General features: G+C 37.5%; 1 protein-coding gene across 1 annotated transcript; it reads left to right on the forward strand.

The window, feature by feature from the left end:
• The first annotated feature begins 3,126 nt into the window (after positions 1–3,126).
• On the forward strand, positions 3,127–11,781 carry LOC121307500 (ubiquitin-associated domain-containing protein 1-like). The gene is made up of 9 exons (XM_041239681.1): positions 3,127–3,488; positions 4,197–4,317; positions 4,444–4,517; positions 5,110–5,217; positions 6,922–7,024; positions 7,570–7,678; positions 8,024–8,480; positions 10,982–11,126; positions 11,579–11,781. Exons 1-9 carry the CDS (start codon positions 3,351–3,353, stop codon positions 11,692–11,694), a joined length of 1,371 nt encoding a protein of 456 aa, XP_041095615.1. The 5' UTR covers positions 3,127–3,350; the 3' UTR covers positions 11,695–11,781.
• Positions 11,782–15,821: the final 4,040 nt, after the last annotated feature.

Below are 15,821 nucleotides of genomic sequence, written 5' to 3' on the forward strand. Positions count from 1 at the left end.
CTAAGACTTACCTGAAGCTTTTATTTATTTTATTTGAATGTTATTAAAACACAATGAAACTATAAACCACATACACAATCTTATTAAATGAATATTTGATATTTGATATTTGCATATACACTCTGTTGAACAGTATTGTATACTAGGTACACAGCATAGTCAAACATCAAGGATATACAGCAGTGCATGAAAAAAATGAAGGCTGATTTTAATCATTTCAACAGTACATTTGCAAATAGACAAATTCATTACTGCAAATATACCCTTGGCAGTTTCGTTGTAAATATTTTGTTTGTGGCCATTAATTCTAGATACATTTCCCATCTTTTAGACCCTTCTCCTTTTGCACAAGATTAAATTATGCTCAATGAATTATCGGAGGGCTTGCTCAGCTGCAAAGAACACTTGCAACCTCGGTTCACAACATTCACTTGATTTGACCAGAGAAATATTACACGCTACAAGAAGACAAGCACACACGTCACAAAAACGACTTTGCCGTTTATAAAAAGTAATTGAAAATGAAGAAATATATTGTTTTTGTTTTAAAAGATGTGAAGTGGCAGCTGGTCATCTTGTAACAAGAAACATTATTGTGTGAATTAAAATGTCCACTGCTGTACTTCCTGTTTGCTGTGAAGTGCTAATATCCCCATTGTCACAGCCTTTCCTTCCTGATGACAAAAACAGAATCCTCTCCCAGCAAGGTAGACAATACATTCTGCTCTGGGAAATGAAGTGCTCCATCGTTAAAGAACTGATCTGCTTTTAAGCTGAGGGAACACAAAGCCACTTTGCAGCTTGAAACTTAGTTTCAGGAGATTAGGTTTCAGAGAACTTTGGGTTTGATACAGCAAAGTTGCCTCAAACTAGATCTCCTGGTCTGGAACCATGTTTCAAGCCACTGTTCCTGAAAGTGACTGTGTTCCCTCATGCCCCTGAGGATACTCTATTTTTGTTCACAAAAGAACTCCCATTTCTATTTATTATTTCAATGTTCAGCAATATTTATAACTTGCAGCTATACAATTATACAATTGGAATTGCATAAAGGAACACGATGGTCATTGAATGCTTATATAGTCCTCATTGTGTAACATTTCAATACTCCAATAACTTGAGTACATTTTCACAACGATTACTGAAACTTATGAGCAAGCCAGATGGTCAAAAAACATACTGAATAGCAGTTGGGTGCCAAGTTTTTAAGCGACTAAAATTTACAGTCAAAACACTTGCAGCTAACTCTAGTGTTCTTGAACATCCTACCATTGCTTGCTTTAATGTTATGAATTATTACTGTTTTTAACACATTTCAGTTTGACTTTATTGAACAAAATCCTTGCTCGCTGCCACAGGTCCGTAGCAACTGATAGGACAAGATTTCAGAAAAGTTTTCTTTGGCTGAAGGTGAAAGCAGTGTGGCAAACATAAAGCTGCCTGTAATTCACACTTGCACATGAAAGTGGTTTCACGTCTCTTTCCTTGAGGTCACGGAAGAGATCAGACAGGAATGTCTCCATGACACAATATTCTGGAAGGACTGCTCAGAGAAATCAATCTTTCCACCACACCTTTCAGATAATGTATGGACTGTGCATCATTCCCGTTCATATGCAATACAATGTTCATTTTTCATAAGCACTTTTGTGCCAATGGGCAGAGCTTCGCTTGACTGATGCATGATATATGCATATGGAATCCCTGACATGTATTCTGTATAAAAGCTGCATAGCCTAAGTCCATTTCAGTCATGATGTTCAAGGTGCTTGGTTGGCAGATGCTTCTCTAACCAAAACCAATCAAACTACTGATGTTTTACGAGGACCAATCTTCACTGGGCTCTAAAGAACCTTCTGCTGCAGAGTTCAACACCCAAAGGTAATGGCTAAGGAATAATCAAGTATCAGAACATTTCAATGCATCAAATCAGCTTCCCATGGTGGCTATCGTACATCTTATCAACTGTGTATGGTAGAGAATCCTTTTTTATATAGATGCCTTACCAGTTCCAATCTAATGTTGATTGATTAGTTTTAACTAAGCTTGGGCCAGGGGTATATCAATAATTGAAAACTCGTTGAATTCAGTGTTGTCTACACCTTAGACAAAATTGTTTCTTTATCTCGGAAACATCCTAATTGCAACTTCAACAGGCAGCAAGTTAAGAATCTTCTCTTAAGTGTGAAACACGTTCAAGCACATCATTACAAATATGCAATTCTGTTCCATTTCAGTAGTATATCCGAAGTTATAGCTGGAAATGAAAAGTTCAACAAGGCTGGTGATTAGTATTGCTCTTTTTGAGGTGATATGCACATATACAAAACTGCACATTCTAAATGACTGAAATGAAGGAAACATTATCGATACAACTGAAATAAATCTGCTAATCAGTTCCCTAAAAAATGTATGTATTTTTTTAAATGATAGTTGAAAAACGCTATTGCATTTATGATACTGGCTTTTTATTTGACTCAATTCACGCCTGCCCGTGGATGTAGTTGCCACTGGTTTAGTGTTTGGCAACGCGCAAAGCCTTGGAGTCAATATTGTGTGTACTTTGTCGCCCTCTTGTGGAACAAAAAAAAAATTGTTAGACCTTTAGTGTATTAGAACACTTTGCTTTTTCCACTAAATACCTCAGTAAACAAGGGTTTGTGATGTTAATACTGTAACCATACAGTGTACTTGATTTTATTTTTTATTGTATTTAAATAAGAAAAATAAACCACAGATTTGGACATTAGAAGATGTCTTAAGAAATTTCAACATTGGGCCACCAGATGGCGCCATATACCTAATCTTGAGTGTAAAAATAGACTGACCCGAATATCGTGCAAGGTTTTGCATATGCCTTTTTATAATTTTTATATTAAAGTCCTTCTGGCATTCATTCATTTGGACTACGATAACTGAAGAATATACAACACATATACGTGAGGTAAATACGAAATAATTCAAGTATTCCAAATGTGAGACGATTGAACTCAGTTTGATACATATTATATTTACTGTGTAGCACGCAAAAGCAGAAATATTGATGCTGCATATTAAAAAAAATATATATATCACTGAACTACAATTCCCACAAGGCACCTCACATGAGCCTTTTCCTGGTCAAAGGTGAATGTTCAATCTCTCAACTCGTACAACTGTGCAACAGCACAACGCAGCTGGCTTGGTGGGTAAATATAGTAACTGCCCAGTAAATAACAGAAGAGCGCCCCAGTGCCACCCGAGAACCCAGCGGCAAGGCGTTAAAATGGCGATAGAGTAAGAGCGGAGTGCTTTTCTTTCTATCCAGGCGTAGACACTAGCTCGCCGGGCTGTGCAGGCGGAAAGCACCGATGTTTGTGCAGGAGGAGAAGATTTTCGCGGGGACGGTGTTGAAGGTCCACATCTGCACCGTGGAAGGAGCAGAGTGGCTGGAGGAAGTAACAGATGACACTACCATAGAGAAACTCAAGGAAATGTGCTTGAAACACGTATGCTTTTCTTTTCTTGAAAATATAAACCGAGCACTGAGTGAGGGGGTGGGGTGGGACGACATAGAGAGTGACAGCAATTTCATAGTGTGAAAACACTAGGGTAGGCCCCGGTCATATTATATAGAGGGCTTAGTCTATGCTATTTATAATTTAATTTACCGTTACGTTCAGACGTACGAGCATTACAGTCTACTGCTTACTTAATGATTCTGTTTTTTTGACTTGTAGTAAGATTTCGATAATCAGATCTGTGGATCACATGATATTCATAATGCTGTCACAGTGAGTCAGCTTATTACCGTGCTGTCACGTTGAATTGAGGTTCATCTACCGATAACGGGTTTGACATTTCGTTTGTTGGGTTACATTTTAAGGGGGGGATACGCATTGTTGACAGTGTTGATAGTGCTTTTCTGTTTTTATTTAAAAAGGTCACCGGTGCTGTCAACCTTAATCGAGAGTAAATACGCTTAAACTAAATGTAAAAACACCACGAGCAAGTGTCAACTTTTATAGCAATGCAAAGATTCATATGGTCTGTTTATTTTATGACTGTTTATTTTCTTGTGAATGGATTGTTGCTTTACGTTTTTTTTTTTTTTTTTCTGTAGCATATATATTGTGGATATTTAAGTGAATCGAATTGATCATGAATGTATGTCACAACTTTGTTCCGTTACAAAAATACTCGCTGTTCTCTTCAAGTGTGTTCATGGAAGCCTAGAAGACCCCAAAACTGTGACTCACCACAAACTTATCCACGCTGACTCTGAAAGAGTGCTAACCGACACTAAAACTGTAGTAGAGGAGAAGATTAAAGAAAAAGGTATGTGGCTTACATTATAGTGGTACATTTATAATAAATTACATCTCTCTCTCTCAAAGCGGTGGCTCTCATGTATGTTAGGTTGTGTTTTCATATCAAGTACACTAATGGTTTCTCTTGTTCTAGATGTCTTGCTGTTAATTAAAAAACGTGCCCCTCCTCCACCTCCCAAGATGCTTGATGTTTCTGCAGAGGAAAAGGTAGTTCACTTTCTTTCATTGCTTTTAAAAACAGAATACGTTGCCAACTGCAATATTGTGCAATCAAATATAGCAATGTGACTTTTCTCGGTGTTGCTGTAAGGTGCTAATTGGGAAGCTGTATATGCCTTCAAAATGGGCCCTATGTGAAGTTTAAAATTTCTTCCACTCTTATGTACAGTTTTTGGCCCAGTGGGGTAGTAAAGTATTCATAGAATTGTAGCAGCTGCCAAAATGGTAGAGTCAGTAACTAACTAAGACCTTACAGTTGATTTCAGAATAATTACAGTAGTCTGACATGACATTCCAAACTACAGTAATCATACAATTTCTTTATAAAATATACTGTTGCCTTAGACTGAGAAAAGGCACCCTATGGTCTTTTAAAAAGGTATGTCTGATGTCAGCAAGGCAAATAATGCAGGGGGTTAGTTAGTTGTCCGTCTTACTAAGAGGATTGCTGTGTGTGTCTAAAATTATTTTGTGGTTGGATATGGGTACTGCAATATATATTTTGTTCCCAGCAGATTATTATAGTTGTTTTTCTTGTTGTTATTGTATGTTTTTTTTTATTTGTATTTAATCCTTGTAGAAAAAGCAGGAACAAAGAGCTCCAGACAAAGAAGCCATCTTAAAAGCAACAGCAAACCTACCTGCACGCCATTCTGATCGGATTGTCACGCAGCACAACATGCGAGATGTAAGTTGCTGAGTTTTGTAAGGGCTGTGTTTTTAAATAAGCATGGAATTGTTCATAAGAGTCTGCATTGTCTCACTTGAGAGTTCAAAACATAAGCACGTGCAAACCTAATGTTCAGGGTTTTAGAATTTGATATAATATTACTGTGCTGATGGGTATGAAAAGCTCCCCTTCCACTTCTAAGAATAATTAGAGGTCAGATTGACCAGTTCTACCTTGCTTGGTGTCGGGATATTTAGAGGTTCCTGGATGACACGACAGGGTGTGTGATCTGATAAAGATGGTACTTGCTGTAGCAGCAAATCACCCTGGGCTTCAGAATCCAAGAAATGTTCTAGAGTTTAGGATCTTTCAAAGGAACGTTTGGGTAAGTTAATGGTAATCGGATTATTTCTCTTGGTGAATTGTAATGTTGTTGCACTGCACTTGGGGCGTGACTAGATACCCCATTCTTTATGGGGGGGTGGGGGTACATTCTCATAGGCTCCTCTTCTTGTGAACTACACTATCTGCTCTGGTTTGCCTGCATTGTTCCACCTGTCTAATCATTTTGTGGAAGATAAATACATTTTGAAGAAAATGTACATTCGTTCAGGTGAGTGTGGATGATGAAACTACAAAAGCAGAGCTGGGTTAGTTATCCAGGCACAGTTTGTGTTACAGTGACAGACTTTAGAACCCTTGTAAAGCAGTTTTTCTGTTTTTATTGTAACTTCAATGGTGAAGATATGCAATCGTGGAACAGGAAGAGAAGAAATATTTATTTTTTGTGTAAGATTTTTTGGCCAAGCTGGGATAACTAGTATATTTAAATAGTAGTACAAATGCACCGACAGTATACTGTACAGTGTGTAGTTTACGAGCTTGTGAATTGTCCGCTGAATTTTCAGTCTGGCAGTAAGACCTGCTTAAACCTAAAAACACTGAAAATGTTCTGTTTTTCTTTTGACTGTCATGGAAATGCAAGGCAGTACCCTTTTTTGGACTTAAAAAGGTTTGTTCCAGATTAATTATCTGTATTTAAAGATAAGGGTCAATGTCAAAACATTGAATGTTTTTAAAAAAAACTAACAAAAAAAAAAAAACTAAAAACTAACATCAATACATACAGTTTACAAGGCAATGTAATATACTGTAGTAAATGTACTAGTTTCAAAATATGATTGACCTACTCTACAGTTTCCTACCTTGAGGTCTTAGTGGCTTAAAAAGTTCTTACTCGGCTGTTTGTTTGTGTAGGTCATCTTTAATGCTTGTAGTAACTGTGTCCGTGATCTCTAGAGCTCTAATGTAACCATAAGTTTGAAATACACATTTTGCATACTATTTTATAGAAACGTATTAGATCAAAACATACATACTGTTTTTTTGGGGGGGGGGTTTGTACAACGTTACAAAAAAAAGAACAGAATTACAGTATACTGGCTGGTATAATATTAAATAACTATTTGAATCACTCAGATATTCTCTGACACCAAACTGTGTTTTCCTTCTTCAATGTAAAAACCGTGGCATGTCAGGCAATAAATTTGTATTAATTTTCTTCATTGTATACTTTATTAATTTGAAAGGGACAGTTTTATTGTGGCTACATGGATAATAAAGTAATCCTAAATCAACTGGTATTTTATTTTATTCAAGGTAACTAAATCTGTAACCATCCTGCTGTTACAGCCTCTCTCAAATTCATTTCTGGTGTCTCAGTTTCAGACAGAACTCAGGAAAATCCTTGTGTCACTTATTGAAGTGGCACAGAAACTGCTGGCACTGAACCCCGATGCAGTAGACCTGTTTAAGAAGGCCAACGGTAAGAATAAAATAAGTGTCACACTGAAGTGAATTATAAAGAAACTGGTCTGGCAGGAAGCGCTTCAGTTTTTTTATTTATTGCTATTGCAAATTTTGTTTGTTGGTATATAATGTTTGATTAATTGTGCTTAGGAACTTTATTGAATAGTACACCACAAAATACTTTTTTTTTTTTGATAATTGCATTTTAATTTAATTTGTACAACTGGAATAAGAATCAAATGTAAGTCTTACTTATTTGCCAAGTTTAATCTGAAATTGCATTGACCAAGACAGTTAAAATCCATTTTAATGGGGTTTCTGTGGAAGTAATGGGGTACCAATTGTTATCAATAGTTTTATGGGATAAAATCCTATATAAAAGTGTTATAAACCTGGCAAGTATGCTTGTGTACCAGCAACACACTCTGTGTCACAGTATCTATATAATGATTATAACACCAATGTGTAACATGTTAGGGTTACACTGAAATATGTGTTCTGAGCTAGTACTCCATGAAGGTTTGTGTGTACGTTTCTAATCTTGTGTTTTCGTGCTTTTAGCCATGTTGGATGAAGATGAAGAGGACAGAGTGGATGAGGTGGCACTCCGACAGCTGACTGAAATGGGCTTCCCAGAGCGCAGAGCTGTTAAAGCGCTGCGTCTTAATCAGTGGGTATCTGTGGGTCTCGCCCTCACTTTCTATACAGAGGTGTTTTGAGTAGGTAGCGCTGTTCGGTCAGTATAAGCACTTCTGTTTATAAAGCAACGCCCTCGGCAGTTAGCTTTTCAGATCTAGAAAGGACTCCGGTAATGATGAATTAAAACTTTCCTCAAGTAGTGATGGGTCACATTTGAACTCAAGGTAATCTACCAGAAAGATGTTAAACTAAATAGTGTGCTGCTGCAAAACAGTTGTGTTTACTGCTGGAGAAGATTAGCTGTGACTGAACTGATGTGTGTGTGAAACTTCAAAGCAGCTTGCAGCAGCAGAATGTGCTCTTTTTTTGTTTGCAGTATGTCGGTGACGCAGGCGATGGAGTGGCTGTTCGAGCATGCAGATGATCCCACTGCTGATGCCCCTGTGCCTGGCCAGGAGGCGACCGGAGCCACTGCTGGACCTTATACCGCAGCAGCAGCGTCAATATCATCAGCAGCAGCAGCAGCTTCAATACCATCAGCAGCAGCAGCTTCAATACCATCATCCTCATTATCAGCAGCAGCAGCTTCCAGTGCAAAAGTCGCTTCAGAAGCCGCCACTGAATCCTCGAAGCAGGACGAGCTAACAGAAATCTTTAAAAGGATCCGAAGGAAAAGAGAATTTCGACCAGATTCACGAGTAGGTTGTTCCAAAGACATTTTCAGGCTACATTCTCCAAACCGATTTACTGCCAAACGTGATTGGCACCTTTTATCAGGTAGTAAAAACGGATCCAATGAAGTTAGCAAACCAGAAATGCACGACTTGCACATCTAATTTGGGTGCTTGTGAGTAATCTGATTTCTTCAGTTGGTTTTGTGTTTTTGTGATTTGGAGTAAATAGCTTTTAGAATCTAATCCTTCTGCTGATATGGGCCCTACATTTTAAAGCATAAATCTACCAAAGTATTTCTTTAAAGAAATGCTAGTATTACATCATTGGTTTTTTTGTCTTTGCCTGATGAGAAAAGATGTATCTATCTTAAAAGATAGATATATCTTAAAATGTGATCTGTTGTGCTTTCCTGAGTAAAAAAATAATATTATCTGAATACATCCTGAACTATATTTAATAGCTAGAGTCCTTCAGCATAACAAGCATAAATGCTATTGTTTATTTTTCTGTTTTAAAATAGGATCATATTTTATGTTGAATATATAGTGACTCTGCCATTATTGGCCATTGCATATGTATTTGTAGGGCATTCCATGGCTAATCATGTAGAAGCTGTCATGAAAGTTAAAGGAAACCCAGCCAGGTACTAATGCAACATTAAATGTTGATTATCAGGGTATTCTTTGGGCAAAAAGTAATGGTACAGTATTATGACAAAAATGTTTAGTGAAATTGATTTATTGAGTTTCTGTATTTTGTTACTGAAAAGAAAGACAAGTAACCCTATGCAGTGGTAGAATTTTTTTAATGACTTTCCTTCAGACATGCATCATGTATCTGTCATGAAATTGTATGTAGGCCAATATACTCAAATGTACTTTTCACTTTACACAAATTGTATGTAGACACATTACCCCCACTGCACGATTCCTAGTCATCAAAAAGTATGCAGGCATGGTTTCAATCAATTAATCAACATATTATGTAATTTATTTTATAGTACAGAAATAGGCAGATATAACTAGAAGCAGCTTTCCTAGAACACTGACAAAAAATCTGTTATCACAAATGTAATTCTATAAAGCCATAAATATTTGCGGGCCTTTTATTATGCGTTTTTCTGAGCAGAATATGTTTTGTGGGTGTGATGCGCCAGATATTTTTTTTGGAAATATTTATGGCTTTACTGTATGTTACATAATAGAGGAAAGAGAGTATTTTACTTTAAATGGAAATCTCAAACAGTAAAGAGAATATCATTTTGTCTCAATATTTAACTTACATTCCAAAATAAAATGTTTTTAACAGCGCTGGGGGGGAAAAAAATTACTGGCAGGCTGTGAAAATGTGATATATTAATTTTTTTTATGACTTCTGTCCAGACACTTGGCACTTTTCTCCCACCAGCGTCTTGATATCTGGCTGTATATCCTTGGCCACTCACAACCCAGCAGCCAAGTGTTCATCCGTAAGCCTGGAGCGGTGTTTTGATTTGTTAAGGTTCATTGTCAAGAAGAGCAGCTCACAAATGCAAGTGCTTCCAAATAAACTCAGGGTTTCGAGAAAGCTCTGACGATTTGGCTGGAGCATGCTGGTAGAAATCTTGCTGTCACTTAGTTGTATGTATCCTTGAGATGCTGTTTCCACTGAAAATCGATCCGCTCCATTTGAAGAGCTGGACATTACAGGTAAACAGGTTTACAAATAACTGAAAGATGTTTTGATGAGACTGGAAGTCTTGAAATCGGCAGTCAGATTAGTTTATCAGGTTTGCTAGTTTTTCACTGCAGTGCTTCTAGTCTTCATCATCAAGTGAATTGTTGTGTAGCTCTTGAATCTCTTGGCACGCAGTGAAGGAACAACATTTCTGTTTGACATGTTGCTTCCACAAATTCAACTTGGCTTTGAAAGCGGTCACCTTTTCATCGATTGGTGTTACGATCTGCTTTGGCCCTTGGAGTGTCTTGTTTAAAATGTTCATTTGCTTGGTGAGGTCAACAAGAAACCCTGTATTGACGACAGTGAAAGAACTGCCTTAGCACTGCTGCATGACTCAGCCATCGTACATGAGTAAAATACAGTAAAGCATCATGCTGCGATTCCAGCTCTTTAACAAGGCATGAAAGTGTCAATGTTGCAAACCCTTGCTGTGGATGGAATTCACACTTGATAACGATGCTCATTACCTGTTCTAATTCTGCAACTTTTCCCTGCCAAAACTTGCCCTGCGGACACCTGAGTTAAAGGGCAACTGTGTTTGTATCTGCCAGTGTTAGATCTGGTCATCCTTCTCTGTCATGTTTTGTGGGTGGATCTCTTGTCTGTAGAGCTGAAAACCACAGTATTTTTCCACATGGTTCAGTGTTTAAAGATGTTTGGGTCACTTTTTGTAAAAAGATGAATAGTTGTGTGCAATAAGGCAACCTCTGATCTCAACATTTCAAACCATTGAGTACAGGTTAACCATTGAGAACCAATGTTATCTTGCAATCGCGACACAACAATTTAAAATGTAGGCTTCTGTTTTTATAGTAGCCCAAGGTTTAAATCATCAGTTCATATTCTTAATAATAAAACAAGGCAGGGTAAAATAATATGAGACATAGCAGCTTTATGAGAAAATACAAGTGTTTAAAATGAACTAAAAGTGTGTTTTTAATTCCAGTGTGACTGGTTGCTGGGAGACAGGAAGCCCTCGCCAGAAGATTTAGATAAGGGTATTGACACAAACAGCCCCTTGTTTCAGGCCATCCTGGAAAACCCTGTTGTACAGCTGGGACTTACCAACCCAAAAACACTTTTAGGTATGTAGCACCTTGTGAAATCTGATCTGTTCATAGAGATGTTGGAGCTGCTTATATTAGCTTAGTTACAAGAAGAATATTGACTTCTAGAAGTTTATAACGATAGAAACGGCAACATAATACATTTGCAAATGTATTGTGGAGGAGTGGTTGGTATGCCATTATTTTTACACTGCTGAAGCTGCAGATCGCTTGGAATCAGCTGTATATGTATCTTGTATGTGGAGTACCTTGTCCTTCTGTCCATCCAGTGTCTGAACTTCACTCTTACAATTCTGTACGTATGGTAGATGTAGCTCAAAGCAATCTACTTTATCATGATCCAGAATTAGAGCTATCACAATTTACCAGTGTCAAGATTGTAAATGTAGAAGTCTGAAGTTCATTCTTGTCGACTTAACTCTGTAGCTGTCTTCTTTGCACCCCCCCCCCCCTTCCTCTTGTTCTCACAGCATTTGAAGACATGCTGGAGAACCCGTTAAACAGTACTCAGTGGATGAACGATCCAGAGACGGGGCCTGTAATGCTACAGATATCTAGGATCTTCCAGACACTAAACCGAGCATAGGGTCTCCCTCCTGCCTGGGCGGGCAAGCTGTCCTCATGCACTGGAAACTAGGTGGGCTCTGTGCAGTGGGAAAGCAGCAGTGATCCTCTGTTTAAAATTATTCCCTTGTGTGTGTGTGTGTGTGGTGTGTGTGTGGGTGTGTGTGTGTGTGTGTGTGTGTGTGTGTGGTGTGTGTAGATTTGACTTTAATCTACTTTTGCCTTGCGAATGCAGTGCTGGAAGTGACATGTAAATGGGGGGGCAGGGGGGCGACAAAGGTTTGATTGATTTATTTATAATACAGGAGACGCTTGTAAAAACCAACGTGAACATTTTTTGTTACAGTTCTAAAAAGAACAATATTGGGTTGTTAACTTGTTTTAATTTAAACTCTGTTGGCCTAAGAGACAATAAATCATCGCCATCATCAAAGTTTACACAAATGTATTTTGTATTTTTATTCAGGTAGTTCAAATATAAACCATAGTGGTTATCATTCTCTAAGTGTAGCAGTGTCAAATAAATGCTTTCCTCTTCTCTGTTTTTTGTTTTCTTTTTTGTGAATCTGATAGTTATTTGTGGATGTGAAAGAAGCAGTGATTCACTTAAGTATATTCTTTTCTATTCACAAAGCATTAGCACACATGGAAATACAATTTAATGACTTGCTGCAGCTTTGTGAATACTCCTGACTATGACTACAGGTCCAGATTTGTTGATAAATACCCAAGCCCACGTTTTGCAAATTTATAGACTAGTCATATATCAATCCTCAGAACCTTATGTGCATTTTTGTAAGAAAGTTTCAAATTTGTTGTTTTCTGTCTTCTGAATGCATAGTGTACATAAATGCGGTAAGCTGTTAAAAGGTTAATAAAAATATTGATAGTAAACAATAGAAGGCATTATAACGTTGAAATTGACTACACAGAAAGTAAAATACACTTCAGCCCCCAATTATAAACCGCTACTGTACCTATTTTAATTCAAACACTCGGGGAGTTGAGTGTAGTTATCAACCTTATTGTATTTTTTTTTTGTGATAGTTCAGTGTGACTAGACAGGTAATCGGGGGGGGGAAACACTGAAAAGAACAAAATGTTGATTTCATTTTATCCCAAGTGCATATGGAATACCCATTGTTCATTTTAATGTTGTTGTATTTTTGTCCCGTTCCGTTTTTTAATTGAACCTTGTGCTGTCCTTTTTTAAATTAATTTCTGTATTTCTTTTACTGTGATTGAATCACTTTTTGTGTTTTATTTTTATTTATTTTATATTTTAGTGTGCCCAGTTATTTTACCCCCAATTTTTTTTTGGGGGGGGGGGGGGGGGTATTAATTTTTTCCTCCAATTTTTCGAACTTCCAGTTGTAATTTGTTCCTGTCACCACAGCAATTCCCCACATAACTCGAGGTCAGAAGACTCAGTGGGCGTCCTCCGATCCCACGACCAAGCCAGCTTCCTCTTTTACACCCAGGAACTCGAGAGCAGATGTCAGCAAGCTACTGGCCTCTGGAGGACAAAGGCCAGCCTTGCAGGTGTCCTCTCTTGAGCTCACTGGGTGCCTGGCCAGCAGGGTCCACTGAAGTGTGGTGAGGAGAAGCAGTCCCTGCTGGTTTTGCCTCCCTTCTCCACAGGAGCGCCAGAGCCAGTGCTACACTCCCTTCAGAATACCTAGCGCAGTCCGTCGACGCTGCACAGCCAGGACGCAACCCTGCGCTGTATGATCCCCCTTGCACTTGCTAAACACTAGCTCTGGTAAATTTCCATGCTGGCCTAACTGTAGCATTGTTCCTTTTATTGATCCAAGACATCTGAGAAATAAAAAAAAAAAAAAAAAAAAAAAAAGATCGACTGACAATACACTCCTTGTTCCGAAATAGTGGGAAATAAAAGTTGTGTTTTATAAGTGTCTTCCTTCCTTAGCTAGCGTGACATGTCCCAGTGTCTGTTTTATGGGGTTTAAAGGCTTTTGTTTACGGTGTGCAATCAGGAGCTTTGGTATATATATATATATATATATATATATATATATATATATATATATATATATTATATATATATAAAATTATATTTATGGTGGGACTTTAAAAGGGAATATGAGTGAATTTTTATGATTTTTTAAATATACCTTGTGACTCAAAAGGATCGGCAGTTATTCATATTTTTATTGCTGATTGTGAAACACTGGCGTTAACTTATTTTTGGGGAATAATATGCAGGTTTGATATTCATGAAAAGGCTCTGGACTACTGTTTTCTTCTTTACAACAGTAGAACAGATCCAGGAGTAATATCAATTTTAAGTCATGAAACAGTCTTTAAATTACTCCTCAGTTAAAGGCTGTGAATATGGCCTGTGTATTCTATAATAACCACTTGTTCCATTATGGGGGCTGCACTGCCTTATAGAAAATAAAATCTGAAGAGACGGCAATACTCAAAAGCTCATCTATCTGTCCACTATCCTATCTATCTATCTATCTATCGATCGCGTGTGTTGGGTGCTCGTGCCATATTTTACTGCAAACCAAAGTATTATATACTGAACTTCTGAAGACCACACACACATGCTGAAATACCTTAGTGGTTACATCTTAGGATTGCTGATTTTAATAAATGTTATTCATCGTAAGGGTTGTGTAAGTTTAAATAGGTAATTCCTGTTGTTCATGCACATTTCTGTCTCCCATTCAGAGTGTATGTTCTGTGATATACTAAAAAAAATCAACCAGAATGAGGAACAGCAGTCAGTTAATTGAACAGAATAGTTATTTCCAAGTCCTTTAGCAATACAGCAGTGGAAATAATACTGTTATTTTATTTTCTTTCCTGATATTAAATATGGGCTTCTGAGTGTTATATGTATTTCATAGTAAAAATCTTATGTGGTTACCAGAGTACTGCTTTTCTTTTGACTACATGAGCAACCTTGCTTGGTGCAGAAAAAAATAGGTTTGTTGAATTAATGCATTGCTCACCTTGGAAACCAAATCTTATATATTAAATAGATAACAGTATGTACTGTATTTATTGTATCAAAGGGAAGTGCATTTTACCTAGTGCTAAATAATGGAATAAGTGGATTTAGTGCTCTCTAAGAAAAGTGTTGTATGAGTTTAGGAAGTTGTGATAACTTGTGTAAACTTCAACATGACAAGTATTCATATAGAGTGGAGTGTTTGTTGGCCAAAGTATTTTCTTCACATTTGTGCTGCATATGGAAAGTGATCTGATTTATGAATAGAAGGGAAGTCTGTTTTTATTCTTGAGAAACACTGAAGAGTTATCTGTATAGTATTTAATGGTAGCTAGATCTTATTGAGCCCTTAGCAGACTGTACACTGACTGATCGTTCCCAGGTGAGCAGCAGCATTCTTGTAAAATGTATTTTGTTCATTTGGGCAACTCAGATCCTCGTCTTATCTCAACACTTCCGTACCAATCTGCTTGCTGCTGAACTGCTGCGTGTATCTTATTCACACTTAGAATTCCTTCAACTACAACAGTCTGCAAAGGGTCAAGGTTTTGCAGAACATCAATGTTCAGTAACACTTTATAGATAGAAGATCATGTGGGTATCCTGTAGAAGCAGGGGTTGGCACAGCAGAAGCAATGCAAAACACTAATCTGATTGCAAAGAATGTAATTACTGAATTTACAAGCTGCATGCAAAACTAATACAACCACTGCTTGTTTGCCCACCCCCAAACCAGGCTCACGAAGGGCAGTGCTAAAACTGATGAGTGTCTGAAAAGAAGACTGGTAGTGCACTGAGGTGCACAGAGTGAGATCCTGCTCCCAGCTTTATGAAACCAGTGCTGATTACAACCTATGCAAATATCACACTGTTTTTAAAAAAAAAAAGCCTTTCTGGCGATGAAAACAATATTTCTTTTTCATTTTGTTGTTGCTGTGTCCATCAAATCGAGGTTACTTTGTTTAACTGTGAAATAAATGTAAACGTTTACAACCATAACGTGGCACTGTCACATTGTGTAGAGGAAAGCTGTGGTGCTTTATACAGTGGTATCTTCATTGAACAGAGCTTTCCACATATTTAGAGTAGCTTAAAAATTACCAAGGACTCTTTAGTCTCAGTTACACCAATGTAATTTCATGTTCATTGTAAAACAGTGATGTATA

This window comes from Polyodon spathula, chromosome 56, assembly GCF_017654505.1.
Source record: "Polyodon spathula isolate WHYD16114869_AA chromosome 56, ASM1765450v1, whole genome shotgun sequence".
NCBI lineage: Eukaryota > Metazoa > Chordata > Actinopteri > Acipenseriformes > Polyodontidae > Polyodon > Polyodon spathula.